This window comes from Oncorhynchus clarkii, chromosome 23 (assembly GCF_045791955.1).
Source record: "Oncorhynchus clarkii lewisi isolate Uvic-CL-2024 chromosome 23, UVic_Ocla_1.0, whole genome shotgun sequence".
In the NCBI taxonomy this organism is placed as follows: domain Eukaryota; kingdom Metazoa; phylum Chordata; class Actinopteri; order Salmoniformes; family Salmonidae; genus Oncorhynchus; species Oncorhynchus clarkii.
In genome coordinates, this window is record NC_092169.1 from 27,728,070 (window position 1) to 27,752,982 (window position 24,913).

Genomic DNA, 24,913 nt, shown 5'->3' on the forward strand with positions numbered 1-24,913 from the left:
GTCTTTGAATGGAGAGAGAACAGTCCAGTTTGAGTGTTTGTTGAAGCGAACTGAAAAGAAGAGCGACCCAGGAATGTTTGCGCTTTGGGGATCCTTAGCGGAATGTGACTGGCAGATCAGGTGTTGTATCTGGAGGATGTGTGCTGCAGTAGTTATCTCAGATAAGGGGGAGGGAGGTCTAAGAGGATAGGCATAATAGGCATCAACCAGTGGGTCTTGAGACATGTATACAGAGATGACCATTTTACAGAGGAGTATAGAGTGCAATGATGTGTCCTATAAGGAGCATTGGTGGAAAATCTGATTCCCAACTGTAAAGAACATCTTGCCGCTCGAGAGCGCCCTTACCTGCCAATCTATAAATTACGTCTCCGTAGTCTAGCATGGGTAGGATGGTCATCTGAATCGGCGTTAGTTTGGCAGCTGGGTTGAAAGAGGAACGACAACAATAGAGGAAACCAAGTCAAGATTTAACCTTAGCCTGCAGCTTTGATGTTTGCTGAGAGAAGGACAATGTACCATCTAGCCATACTCCCAAGTACAGATATGACCTCAAGCTCTAAACCCTCAGAGGTAGTAAGCACACTGGTGGGGAGAGGGGCATTCTTCTTACCAAACCACATGACCTTTTGTTTTGCAGGTGTTCAGAACAAGGTTAAGGGCAGAGAAAGCATGTTGGACACTAAAAGCTTTGTTGTAGAGCGTTTAACACAATCTGGGGAGGGGCCAGCTGAGTATAAGACACTGCGCTACCTTTGTTCCACATATACACTACATGACCAAAAGTATGTGGACACCTGCTCGTCGAACATCTGTCCAAAATCATGGGCATTAATATGGAGTTGGTCCCCCCTTTGCTGCCACAACAACCTCCACTCTTCTGGGAAGGCTTTCCAGTAGATGTTGAAACCATAGGTCGACCGATTATGATTTTTCAACGCTGATACCGGTTATTGGAGGACCAAAAAAGCCGATACCGATTTAATCGGCCAATTTTTAACTTTTTTAAAATGTGTAATAATGACAATTACAACAACACTGAATGAACACTTATTTGAACTTAATATAATACATAAATAAAAATCAATTTAGCCTCAAATAATGAAACGTGTTCAATTTGGTTTAAAGAATGCAAAAGTGTTGGAGAAGAAAGTAAAAGTGCCATGTAAGAAAGCTAACGTTTAAGTTCCTTGCTCAGAACATGAGAACATATGAAAGTTGGTGGTTCCTTTTAACATGAGACTTCAATATTCCAAGGTAAGAGGTTTTAGGTTGTAGTTATTATAGTATTTATAGGACTATTTCTCTCAGAGCGAGTGACGTTTGAAACGCTATTAGCGCACACCCAGCTAACCATTTCACATCGGTTACACCAGCCATTAGGCTGATAGGCTTGAAGTCATAAACAGCGCTGTGCTTGCCAAGAGCTGCTTGCAAAACGCATGAAAGTGCTGTTTGAATGAATGCTTACGAGCCTGCTGCTGCCTACCAACGCTCAGTCAGAATGCTCTATCAAATCAGACTTAGTTATAACATAACACACAGAAATACGAGCCTTTGGTCATTAATATGGTAGAATCCGGAAACTATCATTTCAAAAACAAAACGTTTATTTCAGTGAAATACGGAACCGGTCGGTATTTTATCTAATGGGTGGCATCCCTAAGTCTAAATATTCTTGTTACATTGCACTACCTTCAATGTTTTGTCATAATTATGTAAAGTTCTGGCAAATTAGTTCGTAATGAGCCAGGCTGCCCAAACTGTTGCATATACCCTGACTCTGCGTGCAATGAACGCAAGAGAAATTAAACAAATTCACCTGGTTGAAATTGCATGCTAACCTGGATTTCTTTTAGCTAAATATGCAGGTTTAAAAATATATACTTCTGTGTATTGATTTTAAGAAAGGCATTGGTGTTTATGGTTAGGTCCAGTCGTCCAACGATTGTGCTTTTTTCGCAAATGCGCTTTTGTTAAATCATCCCCCAGCGTTGCATCGATTATATGCAACGCAGGACATGCTAGATAAACAAGTAATATCATCAACCATGTGTAGTTATAACTAGTGATTATGATTGATTGGTTTTTTATAAGATAAGTTTAATGCTAGCTAGCAACTTACCTTGGCTTCTACTGCATTCACGTAACAGGCAGGCTCCTCGTGGAGTGCAATGAGAGGCAGGTGGTTAGAGCGTTGGACTAGTTAACTGTAAGGTTGCAAGTTTGGATCCCCCGAGCCGACAAGGTGAAAATCTGAACAAGGTAGTTAACCCACTGTTCCTAGGCCGTCATTGAAAATAAGAATGTGTTCTTAACTGACTTGCCTAGTTAAAGGTCTAAAAATACATTTAAATCTGCAAAATCGGCGCCCAAAATACCGATTTTCCGATTGTTATGAAAACTTGAAATCGGCCCTAATTAATCGTCCATTCAGATTAATCGGTCGACCACTAGTTGGAACATTGCTGCGGGGACTTGCTTCTATTCAGCCACAAGATCATTACTGAGGTCTGGCTGAGATGTTGTTGCTCCTAGATGTTTCCACTTCACAATAACACCACTTACACTTGACCAGGGCAGCTCCAGCAGGGCAGAAATCTGATGAACTGACTTGTTGGAAAGGTGGCATCCTATGACAGTGCCGTGTTGAAAGTCACTGAGCTCTTCAGAAAGGCTGTTCTACTGTCAATGTTTGTCTATGGAGATTGCATGGCTTTGTGCTCGATTGTATACACCTGTCAGCAGGTGTGGCTGAAATAGCCAAATCCACTAATTTGAAGGGGTGTCCACATACTTTTGTGTGTATATTTGCAGTATGTTGTCTCACTGCTATGATATGTCAAGTTTGAGCTCTTTTTTTGAATTCCCTTGAATACAGAAATGTGAATGTTTTTTCAGCACCCTGACCAGAAACATTCGTCACAGAAGAGGAGAGAAGGTAGTGATCAACGTACCCAGTAAGTGTAAATAAAAACCGGTCTTCACCATTTGCACTTAACAATTACACCACTCAGTCAAATACATTTTGTCATTTTCACTGGTCAAATTTAGGATACATACTTATCGGTATCTATTTTTCACTGTGCTTCTTTCTCCTTGTTAGTCTTTAAAGACAAGTGCACTCCATCTCCATTTGTGGAGAAGTTTCCGGAGGATGATGGGGAGGCCGCCAGAGCAGCTCTCCCTGATCACATCTACATGGATGCCATGGGCTTCGGAATGGGCAACTGCTGTCTTCAGGTATATGCTACACATTATACTAATAGTAACATTGTATACTGTCGTTATTTGTTTGTCTTTGGATGCATGTTCCTTTTTTCAGTCGCACATCATAAATTACGTGTTCATAAACTAGACTACATAATATTTTTTAAAGGTTGTGGGCATGTTTATATAAGCCTGTTGATTAGTCCTTAAATTAACTTGAACCTTTTTATGTTTTTCCAGGTGACATTCCAAGCTTGCAGCATTGAAGAGGCGAGGTACCTTTATGACCAACTAGCAACATTCTGCCCCATAGTGGTAAGATATGCTTAGAAAATGTACAGAAAAAATTGCATCAAGTAGTAATTTTTTTAATCAAAGGTTTCGTAAATGGCTTTGTTTGAATCATTACAGTATTCAATAATGCTTTGGTTGTTTCGAGTGCTTTTTGTGTGGTGGAAACTGGAAAGCTAATTGTTGATCGTTTACAGATGGCCCTCAGTGCTGCTTCGCCGTTTTACAGAGGCTATGTGTCAGACATTGATTGTCGCTGGGGAGTTATTTCTGCCTCGGTGGATGACAGGACCGGGGAAGAGAGAGGGCTGGAGGTGAGCAGATGAATCATGAAAAACTGTCCCCTAATTAAAGAAACATGACCTTGCCACTAGTTGCTTCAGGGGGTTGAGTGTCCGGCTCAGATAGGCATTATGAATTTCTCTGTTGATTTCCTGGTGTTCAATTGTAACGTTAGTCAGAGCAGGTTTTCAGTTATTTGTTTGTTGAATTGTCAGAAGATTTTCCTACTTTTCATATTCATGGTCTTTTAATTTCTATGAAAATGTTGTCTTTGCAGCCTTTGAAAAGCAACAAATTTCGAATCTTGAAATCAAGATATGATTCAATCGACAGCTACCTCTCCAGTTGTGGCGATAAGTACAATGACATAGATCTGACAATAGACGAGGAGATCAACAAACAGTTGCTGGATGCAGGTAAACACTGTAACAAAGACATCAGTAATATAACATGTTGAATGATAAGTGACTGGGGAAAATATTATTTTAAAATTAGTAGTAAAATAATCATACAAAAAGTGATGTATTGTTTAAGCATTAAAACTGCCTGTACGACAATGTTTAAAAAAACTTTTATTGGATTTGTTTTAATCATAAAATGTTCTATAGAGAAGTGATCAGAATCTGTGTTTTGTAGGGATCGACAAACTGCTGGCCCAACACATAGCCCATCTTTTCATCCGGGATCCGCTGTCACTCTTTGAGGAGAAAATTCACCTGGATGATGAAAACGAGTCGGATCACTTTGAGGTTAAAATGATACCCACCCTATACTGACTTACTGTGGCTGTATTACTGATGAAAACCAAACCAATGCTTGTGACAGATTTTAAAAGGAGGATTTTTCGTTTATATAATCAAAATGTATTTTCCATGTCACGTCTCTCTTGTAGAATCTGCAGTCAACCAACTGGCAGACAATGAGGTTCAAACCTCCTCCTCCAAACTCGGACATCGGATGGCGAGTTGAGTTCCGCCCCATGGAGGTAGCATAAGCCTTACAACTCTGACACAAAAGATTGAATATAATTTGGATATTTACCTGAAATGCGCTCATTGGCAATTTATGTATGTCAAAATAGTGTTACGTGAACAAACAATACTTGCAACAGGATTTACATGTACTGTGTCTTAACTTATTTTTGTACAATGTTAGTGTAGAAATATTTAGTGGACGTTTTCTTTTATTTCAGGTGCAACTTACCGATTTTGAAAACTCTGCTTACGTTGTTTTCATCGTCCTGCTCACCAGGGTTATCCTGTCCTATAAACTAGACTTTCTCATCCCCTTGTCAAAGGTGAGAATGTGGTTGTTCTTGTTACACTTTTCATTCGCTGAATTTTATGAAATTCAATTAAGATAGACTGGTTGTTTTTGTGGAGTTCCCAGTACATTCACTTTCGAGTCTCATAGCAATGGGTCTGAATACTTACGTAAATACGGTATTTCTGTTTTTTTATTTTTAATACCTTTGCTAAAATTTCTAAACCTGTTTTTTGCTTTGTCATAATGGGGTATTGTGTGTAAATTGATGAGGAAAACTATTTAATCAATTTTAGAATAAGGCTGTAACCTAACAAAATGTGGAAAAATGTAATGGGTCTGAATACTTTCCGAATGCACTGTATAGGTCTGTGATATAACACCATTTGTTTTAGTGTGCTTTGTCTTGTCTTTGAACAGGTTGACGAAAACATGAAAGTGGCCCAGGAAAGAAATGCAGTCCAAGAGGGCATGTTTTACTTCCGGAAGGACATCTATAAAGGTGAGATGATACAAGTCCAGTGTTTTGAAACCTGGTCTGGGCGCGTTTTATCAAAATGCCTAAACAGTTTAATGCTTCCTCTTCTCTTGTATCATAGGCTGTAACCCTGTCCTCGATAGCACCTCAGCGGCCCAGAACGGCTTGGACAGTGAGGGTGACAATGAGTACATACTGATGAGCATTGACACAATCATCAATGGAAAGGTGCTTATTAATAATATTTCTAATTTAATATATCATTCTCCTGAGCCCTTTACTGCAAATCAGGTTTGAGGAGTTCGTAAGGTAACTTTAGTCAACTCTTGAGTTCAAATGTGGATAACCGGTACCACGAAAGTGGCTCACCTTTTAGCCAGGTAAATGTCTATGGCAACAAATCCTTCAGAACTAACCTGCTTCGAACAGGCTAACTCAGGGATAACTCCATTTATCCGGAATGAAGTGTCTGAGCCACGAGTTGAAGACTAATTAAATAGGATGCCACATTTCATAGGATGCCACATTTCCAACAAGTCAGTTCGTCACATTTCTGCCCTGCTAGAGCTGCCCCAGTCAACTGTAAGTGCTGTTATTGTGAAGTGGAAACATCTAAGAGCAACAATGGCTCAGCCGCGAAGTGGTGTAAAGTTTGCCGCCATTGGACTCTGGAGCAGTGGAAACGCGTTCTCTGGAGTGATGAATCACACTTCACCATCTAGCATTCTGACGAAAGAATCTGGGTTTGGCGGAAGCCAGGAGAACACTACCTGCCTCTGTCTGGTCCAGTAACGGTGGGTTTGTGCCCATAGGTGACGTTGTTGCCGGTGATGTTTGGTGAGGACCTGCCTTGCAACAGGCCTACAAGCCCTCAGTCCAGCCTCTCTCAGCCTATTGCGGACAGTCTGAGCACTGATGGAGGGATTGTGCGTTCCTGGTGTAACGCGGGCAGTTTCCATCCTGTACCTGTCCCGCAGCTGTGATGTTTGAATGTACCGATCCTGTGCAGGTGTTGTTACACGTAGTCTGCCACTGTGAGGACAATCTGCTGTCCGTCTTGTCTCCCTGTAGCGCTGTCTTAGGCGTCTCACAGTATGGACATTGCAATTTATTGCCCTGGCTACATCTGCAGTCCTCTTGCCTCCTTGCAGCATGCCTAAGGCACGTTCACGCAGATAAGCAGGGACCCTGGGAATCTTTCTTTTGGTGTTTTTCAGAGTCAGTAGAAAGGCCTCTTTAGTGTCCTAGTTTTCATAACTGTGACCTTAATTGCCTACCGTCTGCAAGCTGTTAGTGTCTTAACGACTGTTCCACAGGTGCATGTTCATTAATTGTTTATGGTTCATTGAACAAGACTATGAAACAGTATTTAAACCCTTTACAATGAAGATCTGTGAAGTTATTTGCATTTTTACAAATTATCTTTGAAAGGGATTTCTTTTTTTGCCAAGTTTATTTTTTGGGGGGTTGATATGCCAACATGGCTATGGTCATAGGACCTAGGTCCTTCACAAAAGTTAATGAGTTGCCTACTACTGATAGATAAATACAGCTGTCAACTGAGCCAGAAATGTACATAAAAAAATTATCCTCTAAAAAGGCCAACATTGGAATAATATTTTGCATAAATGTGCAGAAATAATTAACCTACATGTAAAAGTGTAGCCTAGGTTATATGCATATTAGCTACAGCCTATCATGTCCACACCGATGCTGACATGGAGGCGCCAGAAAATGTAGCTTAACTTCAATGAAACTTTGAAATACATAAAGTCTAAAAGCCAGTCATGTTTGACAGTAATGTCAGATAATTAACATAAAGTCTTGATTATGTTGATATACTCTGAATGATTAGTTCAGATCAAATGGCCATGAGCCAAGAGAAAGGCCAGTGTCTTGCACAACGCCCATTTTGCAACTATTTAACCATAAACCTAACTGTTCAAAACCTGGAGGTTTTACGTCATTTTATAAGGCAAAAATCAGACCATATGTTGAGGGAATTATTTTATAAACACTATAAAATGTGCCATTGAAACCAGTATTTTCTATTATTCTATTGGTTTTCAAATCGACTTCCTTGTCCACCAGGCAAAGGCACATCCTACTCATATTAGACACCCATACTAGTTGTTGCATCTTTAGATCTCCGCTTTCTAAATTTCTAACATATTTTAATCTCTGTCACATGAAAACGCTTGCATGTGCCATGCGCGTTTTAGAACAGTGTGTTCCCGCTAATTGCATTTTGGAACCTTCTCCCGTAACCTATGTGCATTGCTGCACTTATAATGTGAAGAAATAATATTTTATAAACATTAAGATAAATGTTCTGATCTGTTGCATTAGCATTATTGCTTTTTAAATATTTGATGTACGGTAGTTGTCCCAGAACTGTCCCAGAATCTGTTTAAACCATCCCAGACATGTTTTTTTTTTTTTGCGTCCCCGGGAGAACTGGACAACCTTAATTTAAAGCCCTGGCAACATACCAAGTGAGAAAGCACATTCTTTGATCTTCTCTCTGAAACTGTTGGATCACTATTTCTTAGTTTCTCTCCTTTGCTGTGTTGCCTCTAGTAGGCTAGTGATTAGTAGGACTGGGGGGGCGGTCAGGATACAACGAATGAGGCAAACAAGAATTATAGTGGGAGAAGTATCTAGCTAGTGCTAATTAAATAGTTTGTTGTTTTCAAATCACTTGTCATGACTGCCTCCCTCCCCACCACTCACTGCCTGATAGTCAGCCGTACCAGGTCACAGTGAAATAAAATAATAATAATTAAAGAAAAATTCCATGGCAGCTGCGGTGCAATTTAGAAGTGGACCAAAATCCTGCAACCTCCGACCAATACGTTTTCACCCTGTGACATTGTTTTCAAAGTAGCCCATTTTTGCGGGCAAACCATGGACATGGCGACCCTGGGCGGACAATAATACCCTGACCTGGAATGTGAAGCTGGCTAGATTTCTAAAAGCCGGAGTAGATCTAGCTTGCTCCGTAGGATAACATTCTGTCTGCACTCTTGAGTTTCAACTATAACAGTTGTTGTTTCTTATCATTTAGGAAGGAGTTTTTCAAGGGCTGATACCAATCCTTAACTGCTACCTGGAAAACATGGAGGTGGACGTCGATACAAGATGCACCATCCTGAACTACCTGAAGCTCATCAAGAGACGCGCCTCAGGTACACTATATTTAGCAAATGGACAATGACAATTTGACACTGGGTTGGGTAACATGTTTTTGTGGCCCATAGGATTTCGGAAAAGCACGCAGCATTCTAATAGTGGAAGGCACATTTTGCTCCCTAACACTGTCAAAAAGGTTTGGTAGCTCTTTGTGCATTAATGTTGAATCTGAACTGAAGCCACATGAAAATGTATAGAATTATAAATGCCAAACATTAACTTGTTTGTTTTTGGTGTATATGTTAGTGTAACATCTTAATGATCAAATCCCCCCCCCCAAATCATGATATTTCTCTCTTTCTCCTTGTTGCTGATGTAGGTGAACTGATGACCATAGCAAAGTGGATGAGGGAGTTTGTCGACAAGCACACTCAATACAAGCAGGACAGCGTAATAACTGACAAAATAAACTATGACTTACTCCGCAAGTGTGACAGTATCTCAAAAGGAGAGGAGCGATGCCCAGAACTTTTTGGAGACCCAGTCAATCGGGGCAAATAAACCAATTGTCACAGCTGTAATCAATGAATTAATGTGTTGTCCATCATCAATGATGTACGTGAAAAGAGAGCCTAAATATCTGGCTGAACAAAGAAGTGGTCCAAACTACACTAAACAAAAATATAAACGCAACATGTAAAGTGTTGGTCCCAGGTTTCATGAGCTGAAATAAAAAATCCCAAAAATGTTCCGTACGCACAAAAAAACGTATTAATCTCAACTTTTGTGCACAAATTTGTTTACATCCATGTTAGTGGGCATTTCTCCTTTGTGCAGTCAAGTTGAGGGAGTGTCCACCAGAGCTGTTGCCAGAGAATTTAATGTTTAATTTCTCTACCGTAAGTCATGTCAATGTCGTTTAAGAGAATTTGGCAGTAAGTCCAACCGGCCTCAGCTGTAGACCACTTGTAACCACGCCAGCCCAGGACCTCTGCATCCAGCTTCTTTGTCTGAGACCAGCCCCCCAGACAGCTGATGAAACTGTGGGTTTGCACAACTGATGAATTTCTGCAAAAAAAAATCTGAAACCGTCTCAGGGAAACTAATCTGCGTGCTCGTTCCTCACCAAGGTCTTGACCTGACTGCAGTTCGGTGTCGTAATCAATTTCAGTAGGCAAATGCTCACCTTCAATAGCCACTGGCACGCTGGAGATGTGTGCTCTTCACGGATGAATCCCGTTTTCAACTGTACCGTGCAGACTGTGTATATGGCATCGTGTGTGTGTGTGTGTGTGAGCGGTTTGCTGATGTCCACGTTGTGAACAGAGTGCCCCATGGTGGCGGTGGGGTTATGGTATGTGCAGGCATAAGCTACGGACAACAAACACAATTACATTTTATCGTTGGCAATTTGAATGCACAGAGATACTGTGACGAGATCCCGAGGCCCATTATCGTGCCATTCATCCACCACCACCTCAGAGGAGTGGGACAACATGCCATAATCATAGCCTGATCAACTATATGCGAAAGAGATGTTGCACTGAATGATGCATATGGTGGTCACACCAGATAGTGACTGATGTTCAGATCCACGCCCCTACTTTTATTTACATTATTTATCTGTGACCAAAATATGCATATCTATATTCCCAGTTGTGAAATCCATGTATTAGGGCCTAATGAATTGATTTAAATTGACTGATTCCTTGTGAACTGTAACTCAGTGAAATTGTCGCATGTTGCATTTATATTTTTTTCAGTGTAATTGAGTTTTAATGGAGAACATAGAATTGCATGTGTGCATTGCGAAGGTGAAGCCGGTGTATTGAAGTTGTATATACTGTTACAGATAAACCATAACAAAATGCAATCTGATGTGTAATTGGATATGGAAATATTTTTCTTCTGTTCATGGTAAATGTAATGAACACAAGTTCACTATAATATTTAAGTGTAAACTATACTTCCATCTGCTCTACAAACATTAACAACGGTTCTTACGTTTCCAAATGTGGTATATCTGCATTTGTCTGAAATAATTTTTGTTTTTGTGAGAAATGTAAAATGAAAGAAGTGTGATTTGCTGTGCTGACATGATAGTAGAACATTAAGAAATTAGTATGACATTGAAGTGAATGTTAGCATTTGGTTGGAATGTCTCATTGAATAAATCTGTGTACAGCACTAAGTACAGAGTTTATCTTGGTTACTTGGTTCTATGTTTCCTCAATAAATGCTCATTGTGGAATGAGACCTTTAATTCACTAGAGGGTGCTAGTGGCATACCAAATATACATTACTGTTGAATGGCATAAGGAACCAATCTTATCAATGTAAACATCTTTTATACGTTACATATTAAGGATGGATCAAATTTGCTCATTTACATAGATAAAAAAAATCAGTGCAGATGTAAAGAATTATGTTCCACGCCCTAAAAATGTAGGCCTACGCTTGAATAGTATAGAAGTGGCAACTTTTAGTCTAGTTAAGCAAGTCTCCATCCTATCACACAGGGGCGGATTGGCCATCTGGAAAATGCCAAATTAGCTGGTCCAATATATCAAATTTTATCTCACAAACATGGTTAGCAGATGTTAATGCGAGTGTAGCGAAACGCTTGTGCTTCTAGTTACGACCATGCAGTAATATCTAAAAAGTAATCTAACAATTTCACAACTACCTTATACAAGACGTTTTCGTCTTTTGAGCTTCTAGTCATGAAATCTATGCAGCCTAATCACTTTTTATAGCTACTGTTTACAGGCCTCCTGGGCCATGTACAGCGTTCCTCATTGAGTTCCCTGAATTCCTATCGGACCTTGTAGTCATAGCAGATAATATTCACATTTTTGCTGACTTTAATATCCACATAGAAAAGTCCACAGACCCACTCCAAAAGGCTTTCGGAGCCATCATCGACTCAGTGGGTTTTGTCCAACATGTCTCTGGACCTACTCACTGTCACAGTCATACTCTGGACCTAGTTTTGTCCCATGGAATAAATGTGTATCTTAATGTTTTTCCTCATAATCCTGGATTATCGGACCACCATTTTATTATGTTTGCAATTGCAACAAATAATCTGCTCAGACCCCAACCAAGGACCATCAAAGTCGTGCTATAAATTCATAGACAACACAAAGATTCCTTGATGCCCTTCCAGACTCCCTCTGCCTACCCAAGGACGTCAGAGGAGAAAAATCAGTTAACCACCTGAGGAACTCCATTTAACCTTGCGCAATACCCTAGATGCAGTTGCACCCCTAAAAACTAAAAACATTTATCATAAGAAACTAGCTCCCTGGTATACAGAAAATACCCGAGCTCTGAAGCAAGCTTCCAGAAAATTGGAACGGAAATGGCGCCACACCAAACTGGAAGTCTTCCGACTAGCTTGGAAAGACAGTACCGTGCAGTATCGAAGAGCCCTTACTGCTGCTCGATCATCCAATTTTTCCAACTTAATTGAGGAAAATAAGAACAATCCGAAATTTATTTTTGATACTGTCGCAAAGCTAACTAAAAAGCAGCATTCCCCAAGTGAGGATGGCTTTCACTTCAGCTGTAATAAATTCATGAACGTCTTTGAGGAAAAGATCATGATTATTAGAAAGCAAATTACGGACTCCTCTTTAAAACTGTGTATTCCTTCAAAGCTCAGTTGTCCTGAGTCTGCACAACTCTGCCAGGACCTAGGATCAAGAGAGACACAAGTGTTTTAGTACTATATCTCTTGACACAATGATGAAAATAATCATGGCCTCTAAACCTTCAAGCTGCATACTGGACCCTATTCCAACTAAACTACTGAAAGAGCTGCTTCCTGTGCTTGGCCCTCTTATGTTGAACATAATAAACGGCTCTCTATCCACCGGATGTGTACCAAACTCACTAAAAGTGGCAGTAATAAAGCCTCTCTTGAAAAAGCCAAACCTTGACCCAGAAAATATATAAAACTATCGGCCTATATCGAATCTTTCATTTATTTTAAAAATGTTAGAAAAGGCTGTTGCGCAGCAACTCACTGCCTTCCTGAAGACAAACAATGTATACAAAATGCTTCAGTCTGGTTTTAGACCCCATCATAGCACTGAGACTGCACTTGTGAAGGTGGTAAATGACCTTTTAATGGCATCAGACCGAGGCTCTGCATCTGTCCTCCTGCTCCTAGACCTTAGTGCTGCTTTTGATACCATCGATCACCACATTCTTTTGGAGAGATTGGAAACCCAAATTGGTCTACACGGACAAGTTCTGGCCTGGTTTAGATCTTATCTGTCAGAAATATATGTTTGTCTCTGTGAATGGTTTGTCCGCTGACAAATCAACTGTAAATTTCGGTGTTCCTCAAGGTTCCGTTTTAGGACCACTATTGTTTTCACTATATATTTTACCTCTTGGGGATGTCATTCGAAAACATAATGTTAACTTTCACTGCTATGTGGATGACACACAGCTGTACATTTCAATGAAACATGGTGAAGCCCCAAAATTGCCCTCGCTAGAAGCCTGTGTTTCAGACATGAGGAAGTGGATGTCTGCAAACTTTATACTTTTAAACTCAGACAAAACAGAGATGCTTGTTCTAGGTCCCAAGAAACAAAGATCTTCTGTTGAATCTTAATGGTTGTACAGTCATCTCAAATTAAACTGTGAAGAACCTCGGCGTTACTCTGGACCCTGATCTCTCTTTTGACGAACATATCAAGACTGTTTCAAGGACAGCTTTTTTCCATCTATGTAACATTGCAAAAATCAGCACTTTTCTGTCCAAAAATGATGCAGAAAAATGTATCAATGCTTTTTTTACTTCTAGACTACTGCAATGCTCTACTTTCCGGCTACCCGGATAAAGCACTAAATAAAATTCAGTTAGTGCTAAATGCTGCTACTAGAATCTTGACGAGAACCAAAACATTTGATCATATTACTCCAGTGCTAGCCTCCCTACACTGGCTTCCTGTCAAGGCAAGGGCTGATTTAAAGGTTTTACTGCTAACCTACAAAGCATTACATGGGCTTGCTCCTACCTCTCTCTCTGATTTGATCCTGCCGTACATACCTACACGTACGCTATGGTCACAAGACGCAGGCCTCCTAATTGTCCCTAGAATTTCTAAGCAAACAGCTGGAGGCAGGGCTTTCTCCTATAGAGCTCAATTTTTATGGAATTGTCTGCCTACCCATGTGAGAGACGCAAACTCGGTCTCAACGTTTAAGTCTTTATTGAAGACTCATCTCTTCAGTGGGTCATATGATTTAGTGTAGTCTGGCCCAGGAGTGTGAAGGTGAACGGAAAGCCTCTGGAGCAACGAACTGCCCTTGCTGTCTCTGCCTGGCCGGTTCTTCTCTTTCCACTGGGATTCTCTGCCTCTAACCCTATTACAGGGGCTGAGTCACTGGCTTACTGGTGCTCTTTCATACCGTCCCTAGGAGGGGTGCGTCACTTGAGTGGGTTGAGTCACTGATGTGATCTTCCTGTCTGGGTTGGCGGCCCCCCTTGGGTTGTGCTGTGGCGGAGATCTTTGTAGGCTATACACAGCCTTGTCTCAGGAAAGTTGGTGCTTCAAGATATCCCTCTAGTGGTGTGGGGGCTGTGCTTTGGCAAAGTAGGTGGGGTTATATCCTTCCTGTTTGGCCCTGTCCGGGGGTATCATCGGATGGGGCCACAGTGTCTCCTGACCCCTCCTGTCTCAGCCTCCAGTATTTATGCTGCAGTAGTTTATGTGTCTTGGGGCTAGGGTCAGTTTGTTATATCTGGAGTACTTCTCCTGTCTTATCCGGTGTCCTGTGTGAATTTAAGTATGCTCTCTCTAATTCTCTTTTACTCTCTTTCTTTCTCTCTCTCAGAGGACCTGAGCCCGAGGACCATGCCTCAGGACTACCTGGCATGATGACTCCTTGCTGTCCCCAGTCCACCTAGTCGTGCTGCTGCTCCAGTTTCAACTGTTCTGCCTGCGGCTGTGGAATCCTGACCAGTTCACCGGACGTGCTACCTGTCCCAGACCTATTATTTGACCATGCTGGTCATTTATGAACATTTGAACATCTTGGCCATGTTCTGTTATAATCTCCACCCGGCACAGCCAGAAGAACCAGGCTATGAGGGGTGGCCAGTCCTCATCTCTATGTTTCTTCCTAGGTTTTGGCCTTTCTAGGGAGTTTTTCTTAGCCAACGTGCTTCAACACCTGCATTGCTTGCTGTTTGGGGTTTTAGGCTGAGTTTCTGTACAGCACTTTGAGATATCAGCTGATGTACGAAGGGCTATATAAATACATTTGGTTTGATTTGATTTCAATTTGATGATACACAAGTGTAAAGGGATGAATAAGAATATGTACATAAATGTTAGTGATGGCTGTTTAACAGTCTAATGGCCTTGAGATTAAAAAATAGTTTCTATCTCTCGGTCTTAGCTTTGATGTACCTGTACTGACCACGCCTTCTGGATGATAGTGGGGTGAACAGGCAGTGGCTTGGGTGGTTGTTGTACTTGATCGTTTTGGCCTACCTGTGACATCGGGTGGTGTAGGTGTCCTGGAGGGCAGGTAGTTTGCCTAGAAACGCAGATGGAGCACATTCTACATTGTCACCTCATTCAAAAGTCAATTTTGGGCAGCTGAAACCAGGATTTGGTCAAACAGTAAAGTGCATTTTCCTTATTCCTGTATTGAAACTGCATTGCCCCTGTCCCTGTATTGCTGGGGCCTGTGGCTGTGAAGCGAAAGCCACTCCTCTACCCCATGCGCGCGAGAGAAACATTTGTTCTGATCGTATAACATTTCAAAATACAATTGTAGGAAAAACACCGCTTTGGAAGTTTTGTCCCCGTTGAAGAGAAGAGGGTCTCAGCTTTCTGTAGATATAATCTTTATTTATTAACTCTCAATATTCAGCTCAATAGCAACTATTTTACAACCATGATATTTGATATGGTGCAGCACACATCCATTGCGAGAGCATAGGCTTATAGGTCTAAGTATTTTAGAGATCTAGTGTATTGAGTCTCTAATTCCTCAGGTGTTGAATCCCAAATTAAATAGCCTATGATATTAGTGCACATAAAGATTTGTAATTAATCTTTATTGAACAAAAACTATCAGGAAATTCTGGAGTCCTATTTTGACAGTACAATATAGCAACTATAGTGTAATTGTCAACCCAAAATATATGACAATCATTGGATTAGGTTGCACATCAAAATATCTTGAATCATGCATTTCTGCTTGGATGTGTTAGAATTATTTATTTATTGAATACCTCAGTAGTCCAGTATTACATTTCTTAATAAAGCGGTATGAATGACTTTATAAGATGATTAGGTCTACTCATCATTTGGGTCTGACCAAATCAAGGGCTTGTGCGGATAAAATGCCAGGGCCAAATTCTTGTCCCAGTCTGCCCCTGCTATCATACTGCTGATGTTCAATGATTTGGCCCAGGCCATATTTTTCATAAATGTTTTTAAAGATGCTGTTATTTTTTGTAAGGCAAGCAGTTCAAACTTAATGTATTTTATCAGGCTTTGAAGTTTCCAGAGAGCAGGTCAAGTAGGCTATGGTATGTTATCGCAGTTGAACTTTGTACATTTGATGTGTAGATATGGGTGGGTCGTAGCCTAGTTTTTAAGAGCGTTGAGTCAATAACCGAGTGGTCGCTCTTTTGAACCCTGAGCCGAGTAGGTGAAAAATCTATCTGTGCCCTTGAGCAAGGCACTTAACCCTAATTGCTTCTGTAAGTCACTCTGGATAAGAGTTGCTGCTTAATGACAATATATATATATATATATATATATATATATATATATATATATAAGCCATATACAAAACATACAGAAGCAATTAGGGTTAATTGCCTTGCACAGACAGATTTTTCCCCTACTCGGCTCAAAAGAGTTTCTGCTAAATGACAAAATAAATATAAGCCATATACAAAACATAGTTTTAAAATAAAAAATGTATTTCTTCATGTTTAGTTACCTACACACTAGAGTTTGACCTTCTTCCCCGCTAGAAGGATCCAGCTGCAGATTATGCGTGCTGAGGCAACCGGGGCTGCAGTCCAAACTCAAAGTAGACAGCACTAGGCCCTAAACCCTCGGCACTTGAATGAGGTTTTACATCGTCACATCCGAGTGTACCTTAAATGTCCCTTGCCCAAACGAGGGAGAGTGATGGTCAGAGAGGCACCGTCCTTAGTGGAAATATTAAAGTTGAGATTAAAAACAACCAACCTAAAGCTATTAATGTACCTACATTAGCAAGCTAACGTAGCTAGCTCTCCTGTCATGTAGCTAGCTACCATTACTCAAGCTGGCTAGCTAGTTTTGTAGTTTGTACAGGCTCCTCACTATGAGACTAAGCCAATTTGCCAATTATAAAATCAATGTCATCTATACAGGGGGGAGGGGGGCAACTTTGGTTTTAGTAGTGGGGGGACCTAAACTGGCGGGGGTCTGGGGGTCCTCCCTCAGAATTTTTTGGGCATCTAAAGCTCATTTCCTGCATTTCTACAAAATGTAATTTGACCCTTTTGGGGTCATTTTGGGATCATTTGTATTGTAAATGTAATATGTTTCTAAAAACGTCTACATGAATGTGGATGTTGCCATGATTATGGATAATCCTGAATGAATCATGAATAATGACTAGTGTGAACGTTATAGATGCACAAATATCATACCCCACTAAAAATGCTAACCGCCCCTGTTATTGTAATGGTGAGAGGTTAGCATGTCTTGGGGTATGATATTTGTGCGTCTAACTTTTTCACTCCTCTTTATTCAAGATTCATTCAGGATTATCCGTAATCATGGTAGCATCCACATTAATGTAGACGTGTTTAGAAACATTCTTATTTGCAAAAAAAGTGATTCCAAAATGACATTATTTACCATACATTTATATTGGGCACAAAGTTATCTGAAACACAACCAAAACAAACAGTAAATGCATCCAACAAATGTGTTGAGTCAGAAGCTTGATGCAGTCATTGCGTGCTATGAATGTGGGACCAAGTTCTTTAATACACATACAAGTGAGTTTGTCCCAATCCTTTTGCTCCCCTAAAATGGGGGGGGACTATATACAAAAAGTGCTGTAATTTATAAACGGTTCACCTGAAATGGATGATGATACCCTCAAATGAAAGCTGACAGTCTGCACTTGAAATTCATTTTAATTGTTTGATTTCAAATCCAAACGTTTGGAGTATAGAGCCAAAAGAACAAGTCTTTCACTGTCCCAATAATTAGAGGTCACTGTAATTCATATTATAGGCCTAATCAATCAATGAAATGTATTTATAAAGGCCTTTTTATATCAGCAGATGTCACAAAGTGCTATAAAGAAACCCAGCCTAAAACCACAAACAGCAAGCAATGCAGATGTAGAAGCACGTGGCTAGGAAAAACCTAAGGCCAGATTATTCAAGATATTCAAACGTTCATAGATCATATTCACAGTGGTTCATAATCACAGTGGTTGTAGAGGGTGCAACAGGTCAGTAACTCAGTAAATGTAATTTGGCTTTTCATAGCCAAGCATTTAGAGTTTGAGACAGCAGGTGCAGGGGGGAGAGAGTCAAAACCAGCACGTCTGGTGAACAGGTCAGGGTTCCCTAGCCGCAGGCAGAACAGTTGAAACTGGAGCAGCAGCACGACCAGGTGGACTGGGACAGCCAGGAGACATCAAGCCAGGTAGTTCTGAGGCATGATGCTAGGACTCAGGTCCTCGGGAAGGAGAAGGAGAGAAAGAGAACTAGAGGGAGCATACTTAAATTCCCACAGGACACCAGATAAGCCTGACCCTAGCCCCCCAGCACAGACTATTGCAGCATAGATACTGCAGGGTGGGTCGGGGGACACTGTCCCCTTCCAATGATAACACCGGACAGGGCCAACCAGGCAGGATATAACCCCACCCACTTTGCCAAAGCACAGCCCCCACACCACTAGAGGGATATCAACAGACCACCAACTTACTACCCTGAGACAAGGCTAAGTATAGCCCAGAAAGATCTCCTCTACCACACGAGCCTGCAAAACTGGACAGGAAGATCACGTCTGTGACTCAACCCACTCAAGTGATGCACCCCTCCTAGGGACTGCATGGAAGAGCACTAGTAAGCCAGTGACTCAGCCCCTGTAATAGAGTTAGAGGCAGAGAATCCCAGTGGAGAGAGGGGAGCCAGCTTGGCAGAGACAGCAAGGGCGGTTTGTTCCTCCAATGCCTTGCCTTTCACCTTCTCACCCCTGGGCCCGACTACACTCAATCATAGGACCTACTGAAGAGATGAGTCTTCAGTAATGACTTAAAGTTTGAGACAGAGTCTGCGTCTCCCACATGAATAGGCAGACCATTCCATAAAAATTGAGCTCTATAGGAGAAAGCCCTGCCTCCAGCTGTTTGCTTAGGAATTCTAGGGACAATAGACCGGTGGAAATCTGTCCTTTGAGTCCAAATGACAGATTTTTGGTTCCAACCACTGTGTCTTTGTGAGATGCAGAGTAGGTGGATGGATTATCTCTGTATGTTTGGTTCCCACCCTGAAGCATTGAGGAGGAGGTGTGATGGTGTGGGGGTGCTTTGCTGGTGACACTGTCTGTGATTTATTTAAAATCCAAGGCACATTTAACCAGCATGGCTACCACAGCATTCTGCAGCGATACGCCATCCCATCTGGTTTGCGCTTAGTGGGACTATCATTTGTTTTTCAACAGGACATTGACCAACACACCTCCAGGCGGTGTAAGGGCTATTTGACCAAGAAGGAGCGTGATGGAGTGCTGCATCAGATGACCTGGCCTCCACAATCACCCGACCTCAACCGAACTGAGATGGTTTGGGATGAGTTTGACCGCAGAGTGAAGGGAAAAAAAACAAGTGCTCAGCATATGTGGGAACTCCTTTGATTTAAAGTTGTTTTTGACTAAAATGAAAACGTGTCAGTTTGTAACTTCCACGAGATTGGAGTAATAACATGTTCAACTACTTAAGACATTGGCTCGAATCTAGGTTGTGCCTTTACATTTTGAGAAAATTAATAACTAACGAACTAACGTCTCTCATTGACTTCTCCAACCACTGCCCCTTCTCCCCCCCTGCGCAGTGTTGCCAACTCCTCAGTCAAGAAAGTAGCTGTTGACTGTCCTGAAAGTCTCTAGAAGTCTCTAAATGATGTCATCGCCTAATTTGCATAATTGGCCATGTGCATGTAATTGTGATAGACGCTGTAGGAGAGAGGAATAAAGTCGTGGGAGAGACAAAAAGTGAGTAAAGACACCCTAAATATGTTTAGAACTACAAATTAACTTTCTTCTGTCGATTCTTGGTTTTTTTTTATGTCAAAATTCCAACCCTCCTCCTTTATCCGGGCTTGGGACTGGCAAAAGTGACCCAAAAGAGACACTGGCAGAGTTACTTAGTTTTTTATTTATTTTTATTTTATATTTTTTTATTAATTTGGTTTGGTTTTTAACCTTATGGTCACAGTAGAACATAAACATTTTTAACCATATTTTCTTTTTTGTATACAATCTACATTAACAATCTAAATGGACCAAAAACAGACAATAGAAAAAACTGTCAATGGCAATGTGAGAAAATTAAGGTAACTAGTCTGGCCCTAATTCAGGTTAATTGTTTTTTTCCAGACCCCCCTCCACACACACCCAGGCTGTGCTGGCTCACAGAAAGAGTGGGTCGTCGTCATTTTGGTCAAGGCTCTCTATGGTAGGTTCAGCAACTGAGGGAGCTGACTTAAATGAGTAAGCAGCTGATGTGCCAAAAAGCTGCAAAACATTATCAGGCAGCTGGTGCTCATAGCAAGCCTCACCAGGCAGCTTAAGTCCATATAGAATGTACAGGATGGAGTTTAGGGTCCGATTTCTAAGTTTGGTTTTTACCACACTCATCTGGCTGAATACTCTCTCGACTTCAGCATTTGAGTGTGGCAAGGACAACACAGACACAGCAGCCATGGCAAGTTCTTGAAACGGGTTGATATCAGCTGCATCCCTGAAATCTCACTCCAGAAGCCCAGTGTGTTTTTTGTCTCATTCCATTTATTAAGATGGATGGCACGCCATTGCTGGACAAGCTTGTTTATCTCTGCAGGGGAGTAGCCAAGGAGCTTGGCTATTTTTTCTATTTCTCCAGGGCTCTTTTTTTGCTTTAGAGTTTCCTCCACATTGAAAACTGACATGTACTGCAATGCTTCAATGTTGTCCGGCAGTCTCACCCTCAACTCATTAGTGAGGGAGATGGTGAAGGCTACACGCTGCTTTCGGACAATGTTTTCATCCTCAGGCGCAAGTTGAGCTCAGCTGCCTTTGACTCAAAAAGGTAACCAAGGTACGGTTTGGGACTGATATATCCATCTATTGGCCCTTTGAGGACATCAACATTTGCCAGTAGATTTGATCAGGCTAACCAAGCTGTCAAGTAGCTTAAGAGGATCTACTTGCTCTCCATCAAAAGTATTGATGGCCAACTGTACCTCACCCAGCACTAACTTCAGAAAAGTCAGATACAATATGTTTTGAGGATCACTGTGCATGCACTATAAAACCTCAGCCATGTAGCAGTGTTCACTGGACTTGGTCACTGCAAAATGTAGCCTAAGCCCCTACCACAGGTCCAAAATGCGTGAAACCGTGGGTTCAATGGAGAGCCAACGTGTGGCACACACCTTGAATATCTGTAAAGGTTTCTCCCCACAGTTGATGGTCTTATATATGGCCTTGTCATCCCCAACGCCAATTCCTCCTTTGGTCGCCTCTCCTTCCAGTTCTCGGCTGCCAATATCTGGAATGAACAACAAAAATCTCTGAAACTGGAAACACACATCTCCCTCACTTAAGCACCAGCTGTCAGAGCAGCTAACAGATCACTGCACCTGTACATAGCCCATCTATAAATAGCCCAAACAACTACCTCTTCCCCTACTGTATTTATTTCTTTATTTGTTTTGCTCCTTTGCACACCCATCTACTGTCAAATCTACCATTCCAGTGTTTTAATTGCTATATTGTATTTACTTCACCACCATGGCCTATTTATTGCCTTTACCTCCCTTATCTCACATCATTTGCTCACATTGTATACAGACTTATTTTTATACTGTATGTCTGTTTTACTCCATGTGTAACTCTGTGTTGTTATATGTGTCGAACTGCTTAGCTTTATCTTGGCCAGGTCGCAGTTGTAAATGAGAACTTGTTCTCAACTTGTCTACCTGGTTAAATAAAGGTTAAATAAATAAATAAAAACTTTTTTTTTTATCTGGCCTTGGAGGCCTCCCTGAGCTTTGAAGACACTGAAAACCAGTTATAAGTCTCTCGTACCAAGTACTCCACACTACGGGGGATGGTGACATTAGAAACATAACTTACAGCAAGCTGCAAAGAGTGGCATACACAGTAAATAAGAACCAGATTTTTTAGGCCATACTCCTCCTTCAGCACTTTATGGACCCCATTGTTAATCCCCGTCATAACAGAGGCATTGTCAGTCCCTATCCCCAGGAGTTTCCCTTTTTTAAGACAACACTTCTCGAGGAAAGCCACAACAGCACAGGCTATAGATTTGACATCTCTCTCCTCCAACTCAACAAGCCTCAGAAATGTTGATACAATTGTCTGCTTGGTGTCACTAAAGTACCTTATCACAACCTCCAGGTACTTAGAAACACTTACATCCGTGCACTCATCGAGGAGGAGGCTGAAACGCTGGTCACCCACATCTGCAACCAACTTTTTCAGAAAGTATGGTGCTAGAACACCATTAATAATTTCTGTGCACTTTGTCCTGTGCATTTTGAAGTGGGTAGCAGCAGTGGAGTCTGAGAAAGCAGCTCTACATGCTTCTCGAATGTGATCACATGCCAGCATGGAACAGTGTTCAGCAATAGCTAATGCCATGGCGGCCTCAGCCTTTTTTGCAGAGTCCATTTTTAACCTTAAATGGCAGCTTGTTTTGGGTGGAACTGTTTTCGAGTTGTCATGTGTTTTTTTACATCACTAAGTTTGGCGTAGAAATCAGCCTTACAAAACAGGCAGTATGCCAGTGTATCATCTCCAATAAACGGCTTCAACCAGCCTTTGAATTCAGGGTTTGATTCCCACTCCTTTCTGTATTTTTGAGTGTACAGTTTAGACTGAGACATGATGAGCTAGCCAGCTAGATGTTTAGCTTATGTCACAGAGAGGCACAAACACGGTGGACAAGGTGAGTAAGTGACTGAGGCTGTGTGAGTCAAGTGCAGTGATTTATTTTATACAAAGAACATTTTACATTTACATCCCGCCCTGAATTTTTTATTTTTTTATTTCACCTTTATTTAACCAGGTAGGCTAGTTGAGAACAAGTTCTCATTTACAACTGCGACCTGGCCAAGATAAAGCATAGCAGTGTGAACAGACAATAACACAGAGTTACACATGGAGTAAACAATAAACAAGTCAATAACACAGTAGAAAAAAAGAAAGAGTCTATATACATTGTGTGCAAAAGGCATGAGGAGGTAGGCGAATAATTACAATTTTGCAGATTAACACTGGAGTGATAAATGATCAGATGGTCATGTGCAGGTAGAGATACTGGTGTGCAAAAGAGCAGAAAAGTATATAAATAAAAACAGTATGGGGATGAGGAAGGTAAATTGGGTGGGCTATTTACCGGTGGACTATGTACAGCTGCAGCGATCGGTTAGCTGCTTAGATAGCAGATGTTTAAAGTTGGTGAGGGAGGTAAAAGTCTCCAACGAGCGATTTTTGCAATTCGTTCCAGTCACAGGCAGCAGAGAACTGGAAGCAAAGGCGGCCAAATGAGACGTTGGCTTTAGGGAAGATCAGTGAGATACACCTGCTGGAGCGCATGCTACGGGTGGGTGTTGCCATCGTGACCAGTGAACTGAGATAAGGCGGAGCTTTACTTAGCATGGACTTGTAGATGACCTGGAGCCAGTGGGTCTGGTGACGAATATGTAGCGAGGGCCAGCCGACTAGAGTATACAGGTCGCAGTGGTGGGTAGTTTAAGGTGCTTTAGTAACAAAACGGATGGCACTGTGATAAACTGCATCCAGTTTGCTGAGTAGAGCATTGGAAGCTATTTTGTAGATGACATCGCCGAAGTCGAGGATCGGTAGGATAGTCAGTTTTACTAGGGTAAGTTTGGCGGTGTGAGTGAAGGCGGCTTTGTTGCGAAATAGAAAGCCGACTCTAGATTTGATTTTAGATTGGAGATGTTTGATATGAGTCTGGAAGGAGAGTTTACAGTCTAGCCAGACACCTAGGTACTTATAGATACAGTGCCTTGCGAAAGTATTCGGCCCCCTTGAACTTTGCGACCTTTTGCCACATTTCAGGCTTCAAACATAAAGATATAAAACTGTATTTTTTTGTGAAGAATCAACAACAAGTGGGACACAATCATGAAGTGGAACGACATTTATTGGATATTTCAAACTTTTTTAACAAATCAAAAACTGAAAAATTGGGCGTGCAAAATTATTCAGCCCCCTTAAGTTAATACTTTGTAGCGCCACCTTTTGCTGCGATTACAGCTGTAAGTCGCTTGGGGTATGTCTCTATCAGTTTTGCACATCGAGAGACTGAAATTTTTTCCCATTCCTCCTTGCAAAACAGCTCGAGCTCAGTGAGGTTGGATGGAGAGCATTTGTGAACAGCAGTTTTCAGTTCTTTCCACAGATTCTCGATTGGATTCAGGTCTGGACTTTGACTTGGCCATTCTAACACCTGGATATGTTTATTTTTGAACCATTCCATTGTAGATTTTGCTTTATGTTTTGGATCATTGTCTTGTTGGAAGACAAATCTCCGTCCCAGTCTCAGGTCTTTTGCAGACTCCATCAGGTTTTCTTCCAGAATGGTCCTGTATTTGGCTCCATCCATCTTCCCATCAATTTTAACCATCTTCCCTGTCCCTGCTGAAGAAAAGCAGGCCCAAACCATGATGCTGCCACCACCATGTTTGACAGTGGATATGGTGTGTTCAGGGTGATGAGCTGTGTTGCTTTTACGCCAAACATAACGTTTTGCATTGTTGCCAAAAAGTTCAATTTTGGTTTCATCTGACCAGAGCACCTTCTTCCACATGTTTGGTGTGTCTCCCAGGTGGCTTGTGGCAAACTTTAATCGACACTTTTTATGGATATCTTTAAGAAATGGCTTTCTTCTTGCCACTCTTCCATAAAGGCCAGATTTGTGCAATATACGACTGATTGTTGT

The 24,913-nt window shown here is 41.4% G+C and overlaps 1 protein-coding gene across 3 annotated transcripts in view; it reads left to right on the forward strand.

Annotated features, from left to right (window-relative positions):
* LOC139381168 (glutamate--cysteine ligase catalytic subunit-like) overlaps positions 1-10,847 on the forward strand; it is a 35,451-nt gene extending 24,604 nt beyond the window's left edge. For all 3 annotated transcript variants that reach the window (XM_071124548.1, XM_071124550.1, XM_071124551.1), the window contains exons 5-16: positions 2,902-2,960; positions 3,107-3,243; positions 3,451-3,525; positions 3,699-3,815; positions 4,061-4,199; positions 4,420-4,532; positions 4,676-4,768; positions 4,976-5,080; positions 5,467-5,548; positions 5,646-5,752; positions 8,592-8,712; positions 9,036-10,847. In XM_071124548.1, the coding sequence (XP_070980649.1) occupies positions 2,902-2,960; positions 3,107-3,243; positions 3,451-3,525; positions 3,699-3,815; positions 4,061-4,199; positions 4,420-4,532; positions 4,676-4,768; positions 4,976-5,080; positions 5,467-5,548; positions 5,646-5,752; positions 8,592-8,712; positions 9,036-9,217 (1,330 nt within the window). In that variant the 3' untranslated portion in view covers positions 9,218-10,847. The remainder of the gene's footprint in view (positions 1-2,901; positions 2,961-3,106; positions 3,244-3,450; positions 3,526-3,698; positions 3,816-4,060; positions 4,200-4,419; positions 4,533-4,675; positions 4,769-4,975; positions 5,081-5,466; positions 5,549-5,645; positions 5,753-8,591; positions 8,713-9,035) is intronic.
* Positions 10,848-24,913: the final 14,066 nt, after the last annotated feature.